At 42.5% G+C, this 15704-nt stretch overlaps 1 protein-coding gene across 1 annotated transcript; it reads left to right on the forward strand.

Annotated features, from left to right (window-relative positions):
- Window positions 1-6315: 6315 nt before the first annotated feature.
- OR6K6 (olfactory receptor family 6 subfamily K member 6) lies at window positions 6316-7266 on the forward strand (the record flags this gene model as incomplete). Its single annotated transcript, XM_080647780.1, has 1 exon — window positions 6316-7266. Exon 1 carries the CDS (start codon window positions 6319-6321, stop codon window positions 7264-7266), a length of 948 nt encoding a protein of 315 aa, XP_080503906.1. The 5' UTR covers window positions 6316-6318.
- Window positions 7267-15704: the final 8438 nt, after the last annotated feature.

Consider the following 15704-nt stretch of genomic DNA (forward strand, 5'->3'; position numbering starts at 1 on the left):
ACAATACTTGAGTTCCATGTGAGCCCCTGGTTCAAATATGAATAAATAATGATAATCATCAAAGTTCTTATAATCTGTACATATAACCAGATATATTCAACAGCATATGTATGCCTTAGATGCTTTAGGAGCACACACACACACACACACACACACACGTGCGCACGCGCGCGTGCACATACAAAACCCCACAAAAACCAAACCAGTCTGGGGATCAGGAAAGACTTCTTGAAAGAGGGGATACTATGCTTAACCTTAAAAGCACATGCATGTATTTGGGGAAAAAGACAGGCAGGGTTGGAATTTCAGGAAGAGGGATGAAACAAAAACAAAGAACAATGGATCAAACCACATTGTGAGAATACAGCTACAAGCAATTTGGTTGCTGAGACTTAGAGTGTAAGGCAAGGAGTAGAGTGGGAAATGGGGCTAGAGATAGAAGCAAAAGTTCAGGAATGTCCTTTATCTTCAGTTTTCTCTCTCTTAGACAAACCAAGTCCTATTAAATGGTACTGCAAGTTAAGTAAATGATCAAGATGAACATGTATATGGGAGTAACCAATCTACACTAATAAAAGAGAAACATGAAAATTGACCATCTCTCTGCTACACCCACCAGCCAATCAGGAGCAAGTATGCAAATTAACCCAACAAAGATGGTGGCAGCCACGGAGCTGGAGCGAGCAGGAGGCTTGGGTTGCCCCCAGTTATGGAGGAAGCCAAGCTTCCTGCCTGCCCTGGCTGGCCTTGGCCTCCGTTCAAGACTACAAAGTTTCAATTATAGAAGATAAATATTTTTATTTATTTTTTTAATTGATTTTTTACAGAGAGGAAGGGAGAGGGATAGAGAGTTAGAAACATCGATGAGAGAGAAACATCGATCAGCTGCCTCCTGCACAGCTCCTACTGGAGATGTGCCCGCAACCAAGGTACATGCCCTTGACTAAAATCGAACCTGGGACCCTTCAGTCCCCAGGCCAAATCCCAGATACCTGCTTCCAGCTGGCCCTGGCCTCTGCTCAAGGAGGAGCTGAAAAAAAAAAAGAAAAGAAAGAAAGGAGGGGCTGGGAGCTTGGGTCACCAGGGGGTGTGGCCAGCCTGCAAACAGCCATCAGCCCCTCACCCAGGCTGGCCAGGCACCCCAGTGGGGACCCCCACCCTGAAGGGGGTGTGGCCAGCCTGAAAACATCCCTCAGCCCCTCACCCAGGCTGGCCACACCCCCATGGCCCGATCCCTGTAAACGGGCAGTCAAACATCCCTCGAGGGGTCCCAGATTGGAGAGGGTGCAGGCTGGGCTGAGGGACATCTCCCCCCACCCCCCTTCACGAATTTTGTGCACCGGGCCTCTAGTAGAGTTATAATTAAAAGATAAAGTTAATGTTTAATGAAATTGGAGCTCAGAGGACCAATATGCAAATTCTTCGCTGTCTTGTGTTGCTTATGTGAACTGGGGCAAACCTTTAGCTTCTTTGATCTCTCTATCTGCAAAACAGAAATAAGTTTTCTTGTCTACTTCATACATATACAGTATAAAGCATATAACATAAAATTTACCATCTTAGCCATGTTAAGCATACAAATTATTTGAGTGACTAAAAAGTCAGTGTTTACAGAGGACATTTAAAGAATCAAATGAGGTAATGAATATTTTTAAATTTTGAAATACATTATTAGTAGTAGTAGTAACAATAGTATATCAGCAGAAGAAATGAAAAGCATAGTAAACAGTGAGTGAAAGGCTAAGAAGAAAGTGATGTGTACTGATTGTGTATTCCAGAGAAGCATGATCCTAACTGAAGTCTACTCTGATAACTACAGCCAGGTACCTACTCTCTTCACCCCCAGGTACACTCTCTATGAGAGACAAAGTTGTTGAGCTGCCTGGAAGTTTCTTCGATCTCACCCTGGGGAATGTCTAATTACTATGAGACACTTTTCCCCTAATTTGTCCCTTAGAGGGGAGAGAGAGGCACCATTTTCCTTTGATCTTGCATCATCTAAAGAGGAACTCCCAGGAAAGACAATCTTTCATTCGGGCTATTCCCTGACTATCCCTTAGAGGCATTTATATCTTCATTGACCAACTAGCAGAGGGGGGCATGTTGCTGCAGAGATTCTGAGGAGGATTCTTGTGGGCTCAGGCATGGTGAGTGCTAAGACTATTGAAGGGGCATTATCCAATCCAGATTGCTAACCTGCCTTTTACCTTTACTATTACCCAATACTTTCCTTAAATCCTAACTCTCTGGACCCTGATTTTCCCTAGTCTTTCAGGATAAAACTTTCTCAATATATGGGATAAAACTTCACAATTTTGGAACTTTATTATATGAATGAATAATTCTAGAAGGAACATTAGAAAGGATATAGTTCACTTAGCAGACAAAGATACTGATATTATCTAAGGTCTTCCCAACACTATTATTTTGTTGAATCTCAAAGAATTGTAGTTCCTTGGGGAGTAACAGAGAAACTCAGTGCTTTTGTTCCAAGACTAAATCTAATTCAAGTTTCTGTTTACTATACAAGGACTATTTGTAGGCTGAGCTCCATGGCACTGCGTATTATCCGTCTTTCTAGGAAATTTAAAATGCCCTTTCAGAAGCAAGAATAATGTTGTATTCCATTTTATATAGCCATTCATATAACCTGTGGCAGTTATTGGCACATAGCAGAGGATCCATCAGCATATGAATATCAATTAAATAAACATATGAATGATGAATAATGAATAATAATGCAGCCGTACTAGTGAGAAAGAAGGGCCTCACCCAGAGCCACAAAGTAGCCACTTTATTTGGCCTTTATGAGCAACATAGTGCTGAAATTTTCTTGCATTGTCTTATAGCCCCCATCGTCTCCTGCTTTGTTGACCTGTTTTCAATAATGACTACTTAGCATGGTCATTCTCTGGTACTTGAAGCCGAGAAAGACAACACAGTAAAGATACAGTAAAAGAAGTGGCTGGCTGCCTAGGTCAGAGAACCCTCATCTTTCACATCTTTCCCCATGCAGGCTCTACCATTCTGCTAAGCATTATTGCTTATTCCCTGCCAAAGCCCATCATTCCTATCTTTCTTCCTCAAGGCGTAAGGCATAAGACCAAGGGTATCCTCTATAAAGTAATTTTCGTAGTCTGCAATGCATTTATTTTCATCTATTTTTTACCTAAAAAACAAACAAGCAAACAAACAAAAACATACCAGCTCTCTCATTTCATACCTCGCATAGTTCTAATATATAGTGGTGTTTAGAGCAGGAAACAGACAGAATGTCTGAAAAATTCTGACCTAAATTTCCCACTGTGGAATGAAAAATAATAGTGGGCTTGCTTCTAAGACCTGCAGACCAGACTTTCAGTTTTTGTTCTGCATCCTCGCTGTGTGAATTTGGACAAGTTATCTCTCCCCTCTGGTTCTCAAATTCTCTACCTATAAAACAGTAATAATAATGTCTCTACCGTAGGCAGAAATAAATGAAATAAAATATGAAAATGCCTAGTCTCCTGACCAGTGCATGGGAACTATTCAATAACACTATTTTGTTTATCCTTTATGTTTCCTCCTGAGGAGGTTTCCTTCTACTTGCGGGAGATCATGCTGATTCACATGTAAATATCTAAAATGCAAGAAGGATGTGTCAGAAGTCATGAAAGAGGAAAATACAAAGCACTCTTAAGAGTCAGAGGAGAGAGTGTCTACTTCTGACAGTGAGGATGGATGAGACTTCCATGATAATGGGAACATTCAATGAACATTGGCAACTAGGATTCCAACAGAAAGAGATTTTTTAAAAAATGGAAGGAAAGAGTGACATGAGCAAAAAAATAGAAGTGCAAGAAAATGGTCCTATTTGATTGAGCTGATAAGTAGGTCGAAAAATATTTGCCTCTAAAGTTTAATTAGAACCAGATAAAAAAGACAAGGAATATCAGGCTAAAATCTTTGGGTTTTATCCATAAATGTATTTGAAAAGAAAAGAAACTGTTTTTTATCCACTTTTATGTTGATGGGAACTAAAGTGTAGTGATGGCCAGAAGGATGGGGGACTGGGGCTGGGTGGAGGTGTGCAAAGTAGGGGGATGGGGGCATCTGTAATGGTGTCAACAATAAAAATAAAGTTTAGCCCTAACCTGCTTGGCTCAGTGGATAGAGCATCAGCCTGCAGACGGGTGGTGGGGGGGGGGGGGGCTCCGGGTTCGATTCCGGTCAGGGGTGTGTGCCTTGGTTGTGGCACATCCCCAGTGGTGGGGTGTTCAGGAGGCAGCTGATCAATGTTTCTCTCTCGTTGATGTTTCTAACTCTCTATCCCTCTCCCTTTCTCTCTATAAAAAAATCAATAAAATACATTTTTTAAAAAGTTTTAAAAATGTAAAAACAGAATAAAGACAGTAAAAGTCATGCTTAGGAATATTTCTATCTGTAAAATGACTTATTGGAGGTAAGAAGACTAGTGGAAAAGATGCTTAAATAGTCAAGGTAAGCGGTAATGCATCCTGCTAACACTATAATTAGCCTTGCAAAAACTTTTGTTGCTCTTCCTCCCCAATAAGTAGATGCTGTTCTGATTTCTATTACAGTTGACTTTTGTGACACCTCCTTCCCAATATAGCCATAGTTACACTGAAGTAATTTTTTAAAAAATTCAGAATGATTTCCTTTTTGAGGTCTTAGGTGTGACCTTCCTAAGACAGATGGAATATGCAGGGGAGGAGTTATATGCTTGTCCAAAATTCAGCAGCCCTAAATAGGTTCAAGGTCATTCTGGAGAGGCTCTTGGTCTGAGGAACTATCAATATGAACCATTGAGAGAGGAGGAGAAAGGGGAATTATACAGAGAGAGAGAGTGAGAGAGAGAGAATGATAGGAAGAATATTTTCTGACAACTGGGTATTTATTATCCAATGAGAAACAGGCATGTTATTATTGATACCCTTGTAATTTATCTAGTCATAAATAATGAAAAAGGAGCAAAGGGAAGGCCAAAGATTATAGGCTTTGCCAGGAAGCTGCAGCTTAACACGTCCCAAGGAGCTACCAGTCTATTCCCCGTAGAGCACTGCGTGGAGGACTGAGCAGGGTGGAGAACAGATGCCTGCCCAGTAAAGTCTGCGTGGCATATGGAAGGCACTTGTCTGTCAGTCACACCTGAGAACAGGCCGTTGGCTAGAGTAGGCACGGCCAATGCAAGCGTGGGAAGATCTGAGATATTTAATCCCCCAAACAAAGGTGTTCATACTCCTGTCTCCTGGCTCTCTTGCTCACTCTCATGCCCCTGCATTCCTACATCCGCCCTCATGGCCCACAGCCATGTGGACACCACATTCAATGGACTAATGGACTTCAACTAGCCTAATGCTAACTGGACCCATTTTCAACATGGAATGGAAACTCTAGACCAGCCGTGGGCAAACTACGGCCCGCGGGCCAGATCCGGCTGTTCTATCCAGTTCTCTTGCTCTCCCCTCCGCTCCTTTACTTTGAATTTATATTAGTTCACACAAAAACTCCATCCATGCTTTTGTTCCAGCCCTCCGGTCCAGTTTAAGAACCCATTGTGGCCCTCGAATCAAAAAGTTTGCCCACCCCTGCTCTAGACACTGGCTTTGCTTTTAGCTCTGCTGACTCCCCAACTGTGCTTCGTCCAGGACTGGATTGAGATAAATGGGACTTTGAAAACCCAGGGATGTAATTCCACACAAATAAAAATCACTCATCCTCCCATGCGAGTCTCAGATATCTTAAGGACCCCACACTCAGCACCCAATGGGGAAAGGGATACTCCAATTCCATCAATAACACCACGAAATCAACAGAAAAAGGCAGAGACACAAAGATGAATGCTTTAGTCAACCTCAGATTAGATAACATGGCTAGAAAAGATGGGGAGAGCAGCATGAAGAACTGTTGAGAGAAGGGCTTCTGACAGGTCTTTAGATTTGTTTAAAACTTACTTTTCTGAAAAACAAAAGCAGAGACTAGCTGGAAAGATAGGTACATGTTTTCTAAAAATGATTGAATCTCCTGAAAATATTTCCAGAGAATTAAATTTGTTTGTCACTGTTTTTGTTTGTGTGTATGTTTGTTTTTTTTGTTTTTGTCTAAGTTGAAGATTCATTTAGGACTCCAAAAGCAAATATTTCAGCTTTTTCTATCACCTTAAGTACAACTGAGAGATATTTCTAACTGGCCTGTTTAGGTCCCAGGATCAGCTTAAGTAACTGATTACAGAAAAGAGTGAAGCACTTTGCAATGAATAATCACCATCCCATTTCCAGGAGTTTGTCCCCTTTCTCCCCTTCACAGATTACACAGTTTATGGCCAGTGGGAATCAGACCATGGTCACTGACTTTCTCTTCTCTATGTTCCTGAATCTACATGAAAGTGGTCTGTTATTCTTTATTCCATTGCTTCTCATCTACGGATTTATCATAACTGGGAACCTAGTGATATTCATTGTCATTCAGGTGGACACGGCCCTGCACACCCCCATGTATTTCTTCATCAGTGTCCTCTCCTTCCTGGAGATCTGGTATACCACAACCACCATCCCCAAGATGCTATGCAGCCTGGTCAGTGAGCAGAAGACCATTTCTCTGGCTGGCTGCCTCATGCAGATGTACTTCTTCCACTCTCTTGGTATCACAGAAGGCTGTGTCCTGACAGCGATGGCCATTGACAGGTACATAGCTATCTGCAATCCTCTCCATTACCCAACTATCATGACTTCCAATCTTTGCATCCAGCTGACAGTTGGCTCCTGCCTCTGTGGATTCCTCCTTGTACTCCCTGAGATTGCGTGGATTGCCACACTGCCTTTCTGTGGCTCCAATGAGATCCATCAGATCTTCTGTGACTTCACACCTGTACTGAGCTTGGCCTGCACGGATACATCCTTGGTGGTCATTGTGGATGCCATACATGCGGTGGAGATCCTGTCCTCCTTCCTGGTCATCGCCCTATCGTACATCCGGATCATCGTGGTGATTCTGCGGATACCCTCAGCCGAGGGCCGTCACAAGGCCTTCTCCACCTGTGCTGCCCACCTTGCAGTGTTCTTGCTATTCTTTGGCAGTGTGGCTGTCATGTATTTGCGCTTCTCAGCCACCTACTCAGTGTTTTGGGACACAGCTATTGCTGTCACCTTTGTTATCCTGGCTCCCTTCCTCAACCCCATTATCTATAGCTTGAGAAACAAGGACATAAAAATTGCTATCCAGAGGCTTTTCTGCTGTCAGAAGAAAGCAGGAAGGACTGGGAGCTAGATCTAGATCCTAGAGAGTTTGAAAAACCTTCTGGAACTTCAGCATTTCATGTTCCATAACTTGTTTATGATTATTGCCACAGATACTTGTTCTATTATTATAAATAAACATGAAAAACTGCTGTGTCCAGGCCATTGGTGGCATTGCATATAGCCTGTTTACGTCAGCGCCCCTACCATGCGTATGTTAGCTGAAGCAGTATATGTGGGTTTTTTTGTTTTGTTTTGTTTTGTTTTTAATATATTTTATTGATTTTTTACAGAGAGGAAGGGAGAGGGATAGAGAGTCAGAAACATCTATGAGAGAGAAACATCGATTGGCCGCCTCCTGCACACCCTCCACTGAGGATGTGCCCGCAACCAAGGCACATGCCCTTGACCGGAATCGAACCTGGGACCCTTCAGTCCGCAGGCCGACGCTCTATCCACTGAGCCAAACCGGCCAGGGCAGTATATGTGGTTTTCTTGCTTGTATAGCACAGGTTAGCTTCTTCCTAACACTCTCCCAGCGGGGCTTCTGCCTGCTCTTCTGTGATTCCACATGCTGGTGAGACTAGAGAACAGGATAGAGGAGATAATAAAGACATCATAGTTCTGAAAATTGCTAATGTTAACTTTCCCCCAGTCTTCTTTCCAGTAAGAAATCCCTGCTGTTCATCATGCCAAGGTAACAAACAACTTCCTGAGTCTAGAGAGGAACAATCTGAACTTTTACCTGATTTAGTCTATAAACTCAATTTACCAGCCATGGAATGGTGATGTACACCATGTGTTATAGCATTTTAGGTCCAATGAAGTGATATAAAGTTAATGACAATAATAGTACACTGTATTTCCCTAGCAATTTAATATTTTGAAGTTTCATATATATGAATCCTCTGGAAATTTATAATATTCTAAAGTAAGTAGGCCAGATGTCAGCTTTATTTAAATGTTGGAAATAAAGCTCAGAGATGATGAATGACTTGCTTTAGACCACGTAGATAGTTACTGACGGAAGAAGCTGCATAGCAACGGGTGAGAAGGGCGGAGACACAGAAAGGGAAAGCCTCCCACTCAGATGAGGAAGCAGCTGAGAAGCTGGAAAGATATTGCAGCTGCAAAACTCCCTCCTTGGAGGAGTGTGGAGTGTCAGTCTCACACAGGGATCCCCAATCCAGAGCAACAGACAGGGGAAGAGGAGACCACGTAGCATCTAGCAATGAAACTCAGTGGGGATTCAGTGCGCCAGGAGACCCAGACCATGTCCTCCCAGGGACCAGCACTCCTAGTGTTACAGCACCAGCCTGGGCAGTGCACAGTCCAGACTTCTGCTGGCAAGGCCACGCTACCATACATGGGTCCTGCAGAGGGGTCTGCTTGCTACTCCTAGCAGTGAGTTTAAGGGGCCTCTCTTTTCTGAGAAAGCTTTTGCCAGGGACCCAAACAGTGACTACCAGGGGTGGGCAAACTTTTTGACTCGAGGGCCACAATGGGTTGTGAAACTGGACCAGAGGGCTGGAACAAACGCATGGATGGAGTGTTTGTGTGAACTAATATAAATTCAGAGTAAAGGAGCGGAGGGGAGAGCAAGAGAACCGGATAGAACAGCCGGATCCGGCCCGCGGGCCGTAGTTTGCCCAAGGCTGGACTAGACTGTGCACTGGGAGAAAGAGCGGGTCTGCCCACCTCAAGTGCACAGCTGGTTCCCATCCCTCCACCTGTTGAATCACTTAAGCCAACCTTGTCCTGTTGAGCTCAGTGGCACAAGGAGATCCAGTGCAGTGCAGAGCTGGGACTTTCAACCTTGTCCTGTGGAGTTCAGGTGCACAGGGGACAAGCTTCCCAGAGATGGGATTTTCAGACTGTCTCTCAGAGAACCTTTGTCTGGGAACCAGACAGGTGGAGTGCTGGGCTGTGTGGCTACAGTGCAGGAAGGCAAATCCAATCTCCCCTGTGAGTTCAGCCTACACTACCCTGGGAAGGGGAAGAAGTGCCTGCCCCCCTCCTACAGGTTTGTGGGCACCACCCACAAAGGGAGACTGTTTGGATCATCCCTGCCTAGTCCTGGATACCCTGCCCCACTGCGTGCAGTTTCGTGGCGGGGAAGGTGGAGTGGCTCAGAGCTGAGACATTCCAAGTGTGAGACCCTCAGAGGCTACTGTCTGAAACTGGGATGAAGTGCTTAAGCCCCTCCCCCTGGGCTGGGCCAGCATCATCCCCAAATGGAGAGACTCTTGATATATCCCCTGAGCCCAGGGTGGCTGAGCTTCCCTCTAAAGGGGAAGAAGGCTGGCTGTGCCCAATCTCAACCTGCAGCGAGCCCCTCTAGAAGGAGCTAGAGTTTGAGATTCTAGAAGAGATTGAGTGGTTTGGCTGTGAAGCAGGGGCCATAGTACCCTCACTGAGTGCATGCCTGCATGATCCCAAAGAAGGGGATCAACTAGCCCTGTCCTCTGGACACTGATTGCCCCACCCTATCAAGCTTGCAACCTGTGAAAGGGCTGTGGATCCTGGCCAGCCTGGGCCCATTCTACAGTCTTTCTTCAGAAAGCTCTGGAAATAGACCAGGACACCTCAGGAGGAGATGGAGTAGCTGACAGGTGGATGCAAACCTCAGGGAGCCTCTGTCCTCTGACAGACCTGCCCACAGCTCTAAGCTGGAGAAAGCCAAGCCTTTTACACCGATTGGCCCCTTCCATGCACAACGAGGTACAGTAGATGCAGACACAAAACAGTGAAATGTGTGGCAGCTCAAGACAGCTAGCTCAATGCTAGTTACACACATCTGACAGTGACCTGTACCTGAACCCCGCACAAGTAAACCCAGAACCAACACAACCAATGGTGGGCTTCAGACCATACTAGAGCTTGACCCAACTTACCACACAAGCAGCACATCCAAAGGAAGATTTTGGCAGGAACCATACATTGCTGGGGACAATTCTGCCTTGGAGAGGAGGCCCTGCACAGCATCTCATACATAGTTATTGAGATTTATCCTTACAGTCACCCAGCCTAGAGTGTTAACTCCACCCATGAAAAGGCCAACAGCATTCAAGACTCAACTGCAACAGCTGGTGTATGCAACTCCCGAGAACCATTCCTTGAGCACAAAGCTCGGGTGATCTGGAGGATTGTGCATCTGAGCCCAACAAGACACCTTCATCACACTATTGTCTGTGACCATGGACTAGACATATTTGTTCTTTGTCTAATCTCATCACCTTCTTTTATCCATTCCCCCACACTCCCTTCCCTTCTGAGATCGGTCAGTCTGTTCTATGTATCCATGCCTCTGGTTCTGTTTTGTTCTTCAGTTTATTTTGTTCATTAGATTCTACATATAAGCAAGATCAGATGGTATATGTCTTTCTCTGACTGGCTTATTTCTCTCAGCATACAAATCTCCAGGGTCATCCATGCTGTCTCAAAGGGCATGGGTTCCTTCGTTTTTATAACCTGCATTGTCCTGCATTTCCAGAAAACCAATTATATAAATACAGATTAGAAATACATAGCTGGTTTAGTGATATTTCATAGGGAAAAAAAGTTTTGAACATTCTTTTCTTCTCAAGTACAAGGTAACACAGAAGCAAAAAGAAAAGAGATAAGAAAAGAACCATGTTAACAAAAAACATAAGCAATGTGACTTTAAATGCACAAATACAGTATACTAAGTGGACCCTGTAAACAAGGAGGACATAAAAGAATGAATAAGTAACTTTTTCCAGTGGAGGGCTTCACCACAGTGCTGACAGACTTTATAATGAGTCTGTCTTCCCTATCAATTGAGATGATCTTTGAGAGTAAATGTAGTTCTTCATTAATTATTGTGTATCCCCTACCAATGCCTAAAACAATGAAAATTGAATTCTGAACTCAATATTTTTTGAAAGTACTAAATTTTTCTGTAGTCAGAATTTGTTATATTTCTCAGATGCACCTAAACACATTCTTCCTGTTGGTCCTCTTAGTATCTCAAGCTCAACATCTCTAAATGAACTTAACATCTCATCTCTTGTTCTGCCTCCCTTCCCCTAATCCTGTTGAAGAACTCATAATTACTCTCACCCAGAGAAATTAAATTTAAAAACTCAGAGGAATTTAAGGCCTAGAGGTCTTCAAAGTGTTCCTGACACCATTCCAGGTTTGCAAGACCTTACTCAACCTACACGTGCAGTTGGCTTCCTCTCCTCTGGCTGAAGAGCCTTCCGCTGATCCGCATGTGTGCTGAAATACCTCAACATGCTGCTCATTCTTTCTCAGAGTGGCTTTAGTTTGTCCTTGTCTCACTCCTAAAAATGGCAACACGATTTCAAAATTTTCATATAAAAATAGAAATCAGCTACATTCTCTCAATATTTTTATCACACTCCCCTCTTCTTGGAACACTCCTAGAATAAAATCCTGTATTATACAACTATATCCAGGACTGCTTTCACCAAGGGACACATTCTTATTCTTCTGGTCTCCATTTTTATTCTTCTGGTCTCCCTTCTTCAAACAAGCCTGTTCTGACCACACACACACACACTATATATATATATATATATATATATATATATATATATATATATATATATATCCCTTTGTCCAACCCTTATTCTGCTCATCCTTGTCATTTCTTTCATAGCAAAATTTTTAATTATATATTTATAATTATACATTTATATATTTATTTATCTCTGCTCAAAAATAGGGTCAGTGAAGACAGAGATCAACTTTGTTTAATACTATTATTCAATGCCTAGCATTTTTCCTTGAACAAAGTAGAGACTCAATAACTATTTGCTAAATGAATTAAATGAGAAAGACTTTTCTGATACTACAAACACACACACACACATTTTATTTTAAATAACACTTCCCTGTTTCTAGTGTTTTGAAACAGCTCCCATTTGTAATGAGCCCTGAAAAGAGACAACTAAGAATTTCTGTTATAATGCTAAGTGAAGAAAGTAGGATTTCAAAAGAGTAAACCTTTTACAATATGATTGTTAATAGATGAAAAAAAAAGCTTGTTACAGGAAATGATTAGCAATAATAAATGAAAATCTGTTTCAAAATAATTTTATAAGTGATTTTTCATTTTTATCTAAATATTCGGTATTATAAAAGTATTTATATGTAATATTGTTTTTTCAAGAAAAAAAACATGTGACCCAAGAGTTAGAAAAGATGTTATCTAAAGTACCTTAACCAATATGAAGACAGGGGAAATCACAGCAATTCTGTTCTTTATTCATTAAATATAATTATTAAATGCTTTCTATTTCCCACACTTATACTATGGGAAGTATGAGATGCATAAAACATAGTCTCTATCTTCAAAATGCTCAATTTGGAGTGGGCGAGACACATCCCCAAATAGGTATTTATAAAGCCACAGAGAATCTTAAATATGTGAAAAGATATTCAACATAATTCATAATAAGATACATGCAACTTTAATTACATTGAGATACTTTCCTTGCCTTCAGATTCACAAAGACACAAAATTTTAAACACATTTTGTTGGCAAGTTTGCTGAGAAGCACACATTTTTATACAGTGCTTATAGGAGTCAAGATAGCATAGTAAGTTTGGAGGTAAATTTAGCTATACTTATGCACATTACACATTTACTTGTGCCTAGCAATCACACTTCTAAGAATTCATCTTGCAGATATGTATGTGTGCATATATGAAACAATATACATGCATCCTATATAATAAAGAGCTAATATGCAAATGGTTGTCACACCCTCGCACCCTCGCGCTGGGGCCAGGGGACCTGAGGCTGCACCCCCCACCCCGGCGCTGGACTGGGGAATCTGAGGCTGCACCGGGGGACCTGAGGCTGCACCCCCCACCCAGCTCGGGGCCAGGGTACCTGAGCCTGTGAACCCCCACCCAGCGGGGGGTGCAGCCTCAGGTCCCCCGGGAAAATCAAGGCCTTTTCTCAAATGGACATAATTTTTTATGGTAGTGATGGAATCCTTGTGCTTGATGCTGAATCTGTGTGCTTACCCCAGGTGGTTCACCCTGAGGTGACTCGGGGTCCTGCTGGCAACTCACAAAGACTCTATGGAATTTGTGTTGTTAGAGAGTGAGGATTTTTGAGCATGCTTACTACTCCCATTCCAGAGAGGCCATGGACTATGCCCCAGATAGAGTTGTCAGTGCTGACACCAGGCCAGGCCTTGAGATACGGTCTCATGGCCCCTTCCCAGCAGGTAGGCCTCCTTTCATAGAACACTGTCAGCTTTCTGAAGAGCAGGATGACCCTGTGAATAACATGGTCGTCAATGACATGACTCTGACATTGCTTGGGAAAAACTGTTTTGTCTTAAATTGCTTGCTCTGCAAAAACAGGATGTGGTTAATGTGCTTAAAAGTGGTCCTGCACAAAGGGTCCGGGCTGCTCTCTGGACTCCCTGCATGGAGAAAGGCAGAGCAGTCGCCAGCTGGGCGACTAATAAAGGCTCCCCAAATTTTAATTTGGTCTGGACTCCAGTGGTCATTCACTCGCGTTCGCTCCACAATGTTGTGTGTCCAGCTGGGAAGCTTTACCTGTCTATGGCTGACACGGGTACCACATGCCACAAAAACGGTCACATCTGTCTCAAAACCACTCACAACTTCCATGGAGCACCTGCCTTGTTTCGGGAAACTTTAAAGTACTGACCTCAAGCCTTCACACTTAGAGCAACTTGGCATCCTGGAAAACTGAGATGGCGGCTAGAAGTAGAAGGACACACTTTCAAAAGGAACTCAGAAAGAAAAATGTACCAATGAAAATATTCAGATGAATGATGTGTAGATGTGAGACACAAAAGTCAAAGAAATATCAAAAGAATTTGTTTATTCCACTAGGTTGATTTGCATCGAACCATCTGACTTTTATTTTTCTTTCTTGTACCTGTCAATTTACAATACAATATTGAACTGCTGTGTGTAATTAATTCATGATCAATTGTGGATATCTAACGCCCCATAAAAGTAGCACTGGTTGATACTAAAATGCCCCAAAGTTCTATGAGGTGTTTCCTTTATATCACTCAAAGCTGTGGGTTCTCTTTTCATTTTAATGCAAGTATGTCAGGCTTCAAAAAATATCTTTAGGTTTTAAAGGGACTTTGAAGTTGATTTGATTTTTCAATATGTAGTCAAAGGAATAAATTATGCAAAATCAACCATGCTTTCTTTATATATATGCAATGAGCAATAAAAATCAACCTACATTTCACACATACACTCTCGCGCATGCACACACGCGTGCATACACACACACACACACACACACACACACACACATACAAGTGGCAACACTGGGACTTGGATCAACTCCTTTTCCTCTCAGTTCTGGATATTCAAATTTTACCCATCTGGATCTAATCAAGTTCAAATCTTGCTTTCTTTCAGAAGTTTTGCAAGCATAGAATCAAAACTCCCTAAGCAAGAAGGGATGTGAGCAGTCATCCACCTCAGGCTCTCATTTGGCAGACAAAGAGAAAATGAGGCTGAGGAAGGCTAGCCAAGGTCACCGAACCACTGGATTGGATCTGGGGGTGAATCCATGCTCTAAATCCAGTAATCTTTCTATTTTTATTTATACAAAAACATGATTACAAATAATTTTATGAAGAGTTTTCATGACCCAAACAGTGTCTCTGCCATATTCCAGTTCTTAGTCACCCATGAGCTGTTCATCCTTGGCAGGTCATGTGACCCCCTTGGTCCTCAATTCACTCATCTGGGTAGTCAGAATCCTCAATTAAGTCATCTCAGCAGAGGAAGTAGTTTAAAAGCCTGGCAAACTCCTACTAATGGTAAGGGGCAGAGACAATGGCGAAATCAGAGCAGAGTCTGTCTGATACCCCTCATATCCCAATGAATCTCCTGGTTTTGCTAACAGAGAAACTGAGTACCTGATTGACTGAAAATGAGTCTCTTAGTAGATCCAGGTGCCACAGGCCTGTGAAGGTAACATCAGGGTAATGATGCGCTCTAACATTCTCTGATTCTATAATCTTTCATTGTGTCTCCCATTTATTCCCCCTGGCAAGCCTTCCTCTCCATCCATTCTGGACTGTTACTAATTCATGAATTCATCTCTCTACCTGTCCTGAGTTCTTCACCTAAATGTCCTTCTCCTCTTCCCCTCACCGAGGCATGAACATGGGAGCCATCATTTTTGCTGTGATCCTAGACTAGTCTGAGCCTCAGTTTTCTCATCTATTTATGTTTACACTCATTTCAGCGGGGGGCTCCAACAGTATTACTGCTATTAACATTAATTTCTTGGCAGTAAAAATATAGGTATCAAATTATTAATGGTTGATCTGAATGGACTAAAGATTGGTCAATTTTAAATGTCAGTTCACCTGATCTTAATAAATAAGGGCTCTGTTCTGGGTAAACCTCAGTCCTCTATTTGAAAAATAGAGAATAGTTGTATGTGTCCTGTTCTGCCTT

This window comes from Plecotus auritus (genome assembly GCF_963455305.1).
Source record: "Plecotus auritus genome assembly, chromosome: 12".
In the NCBI taxonomy this organism is placed as follows: Eukaryota; Metazoa; Chordata; class Mammalia; order Chiroptera; family Vespertilionidae; genus Plecotus; species Plecotus auritus.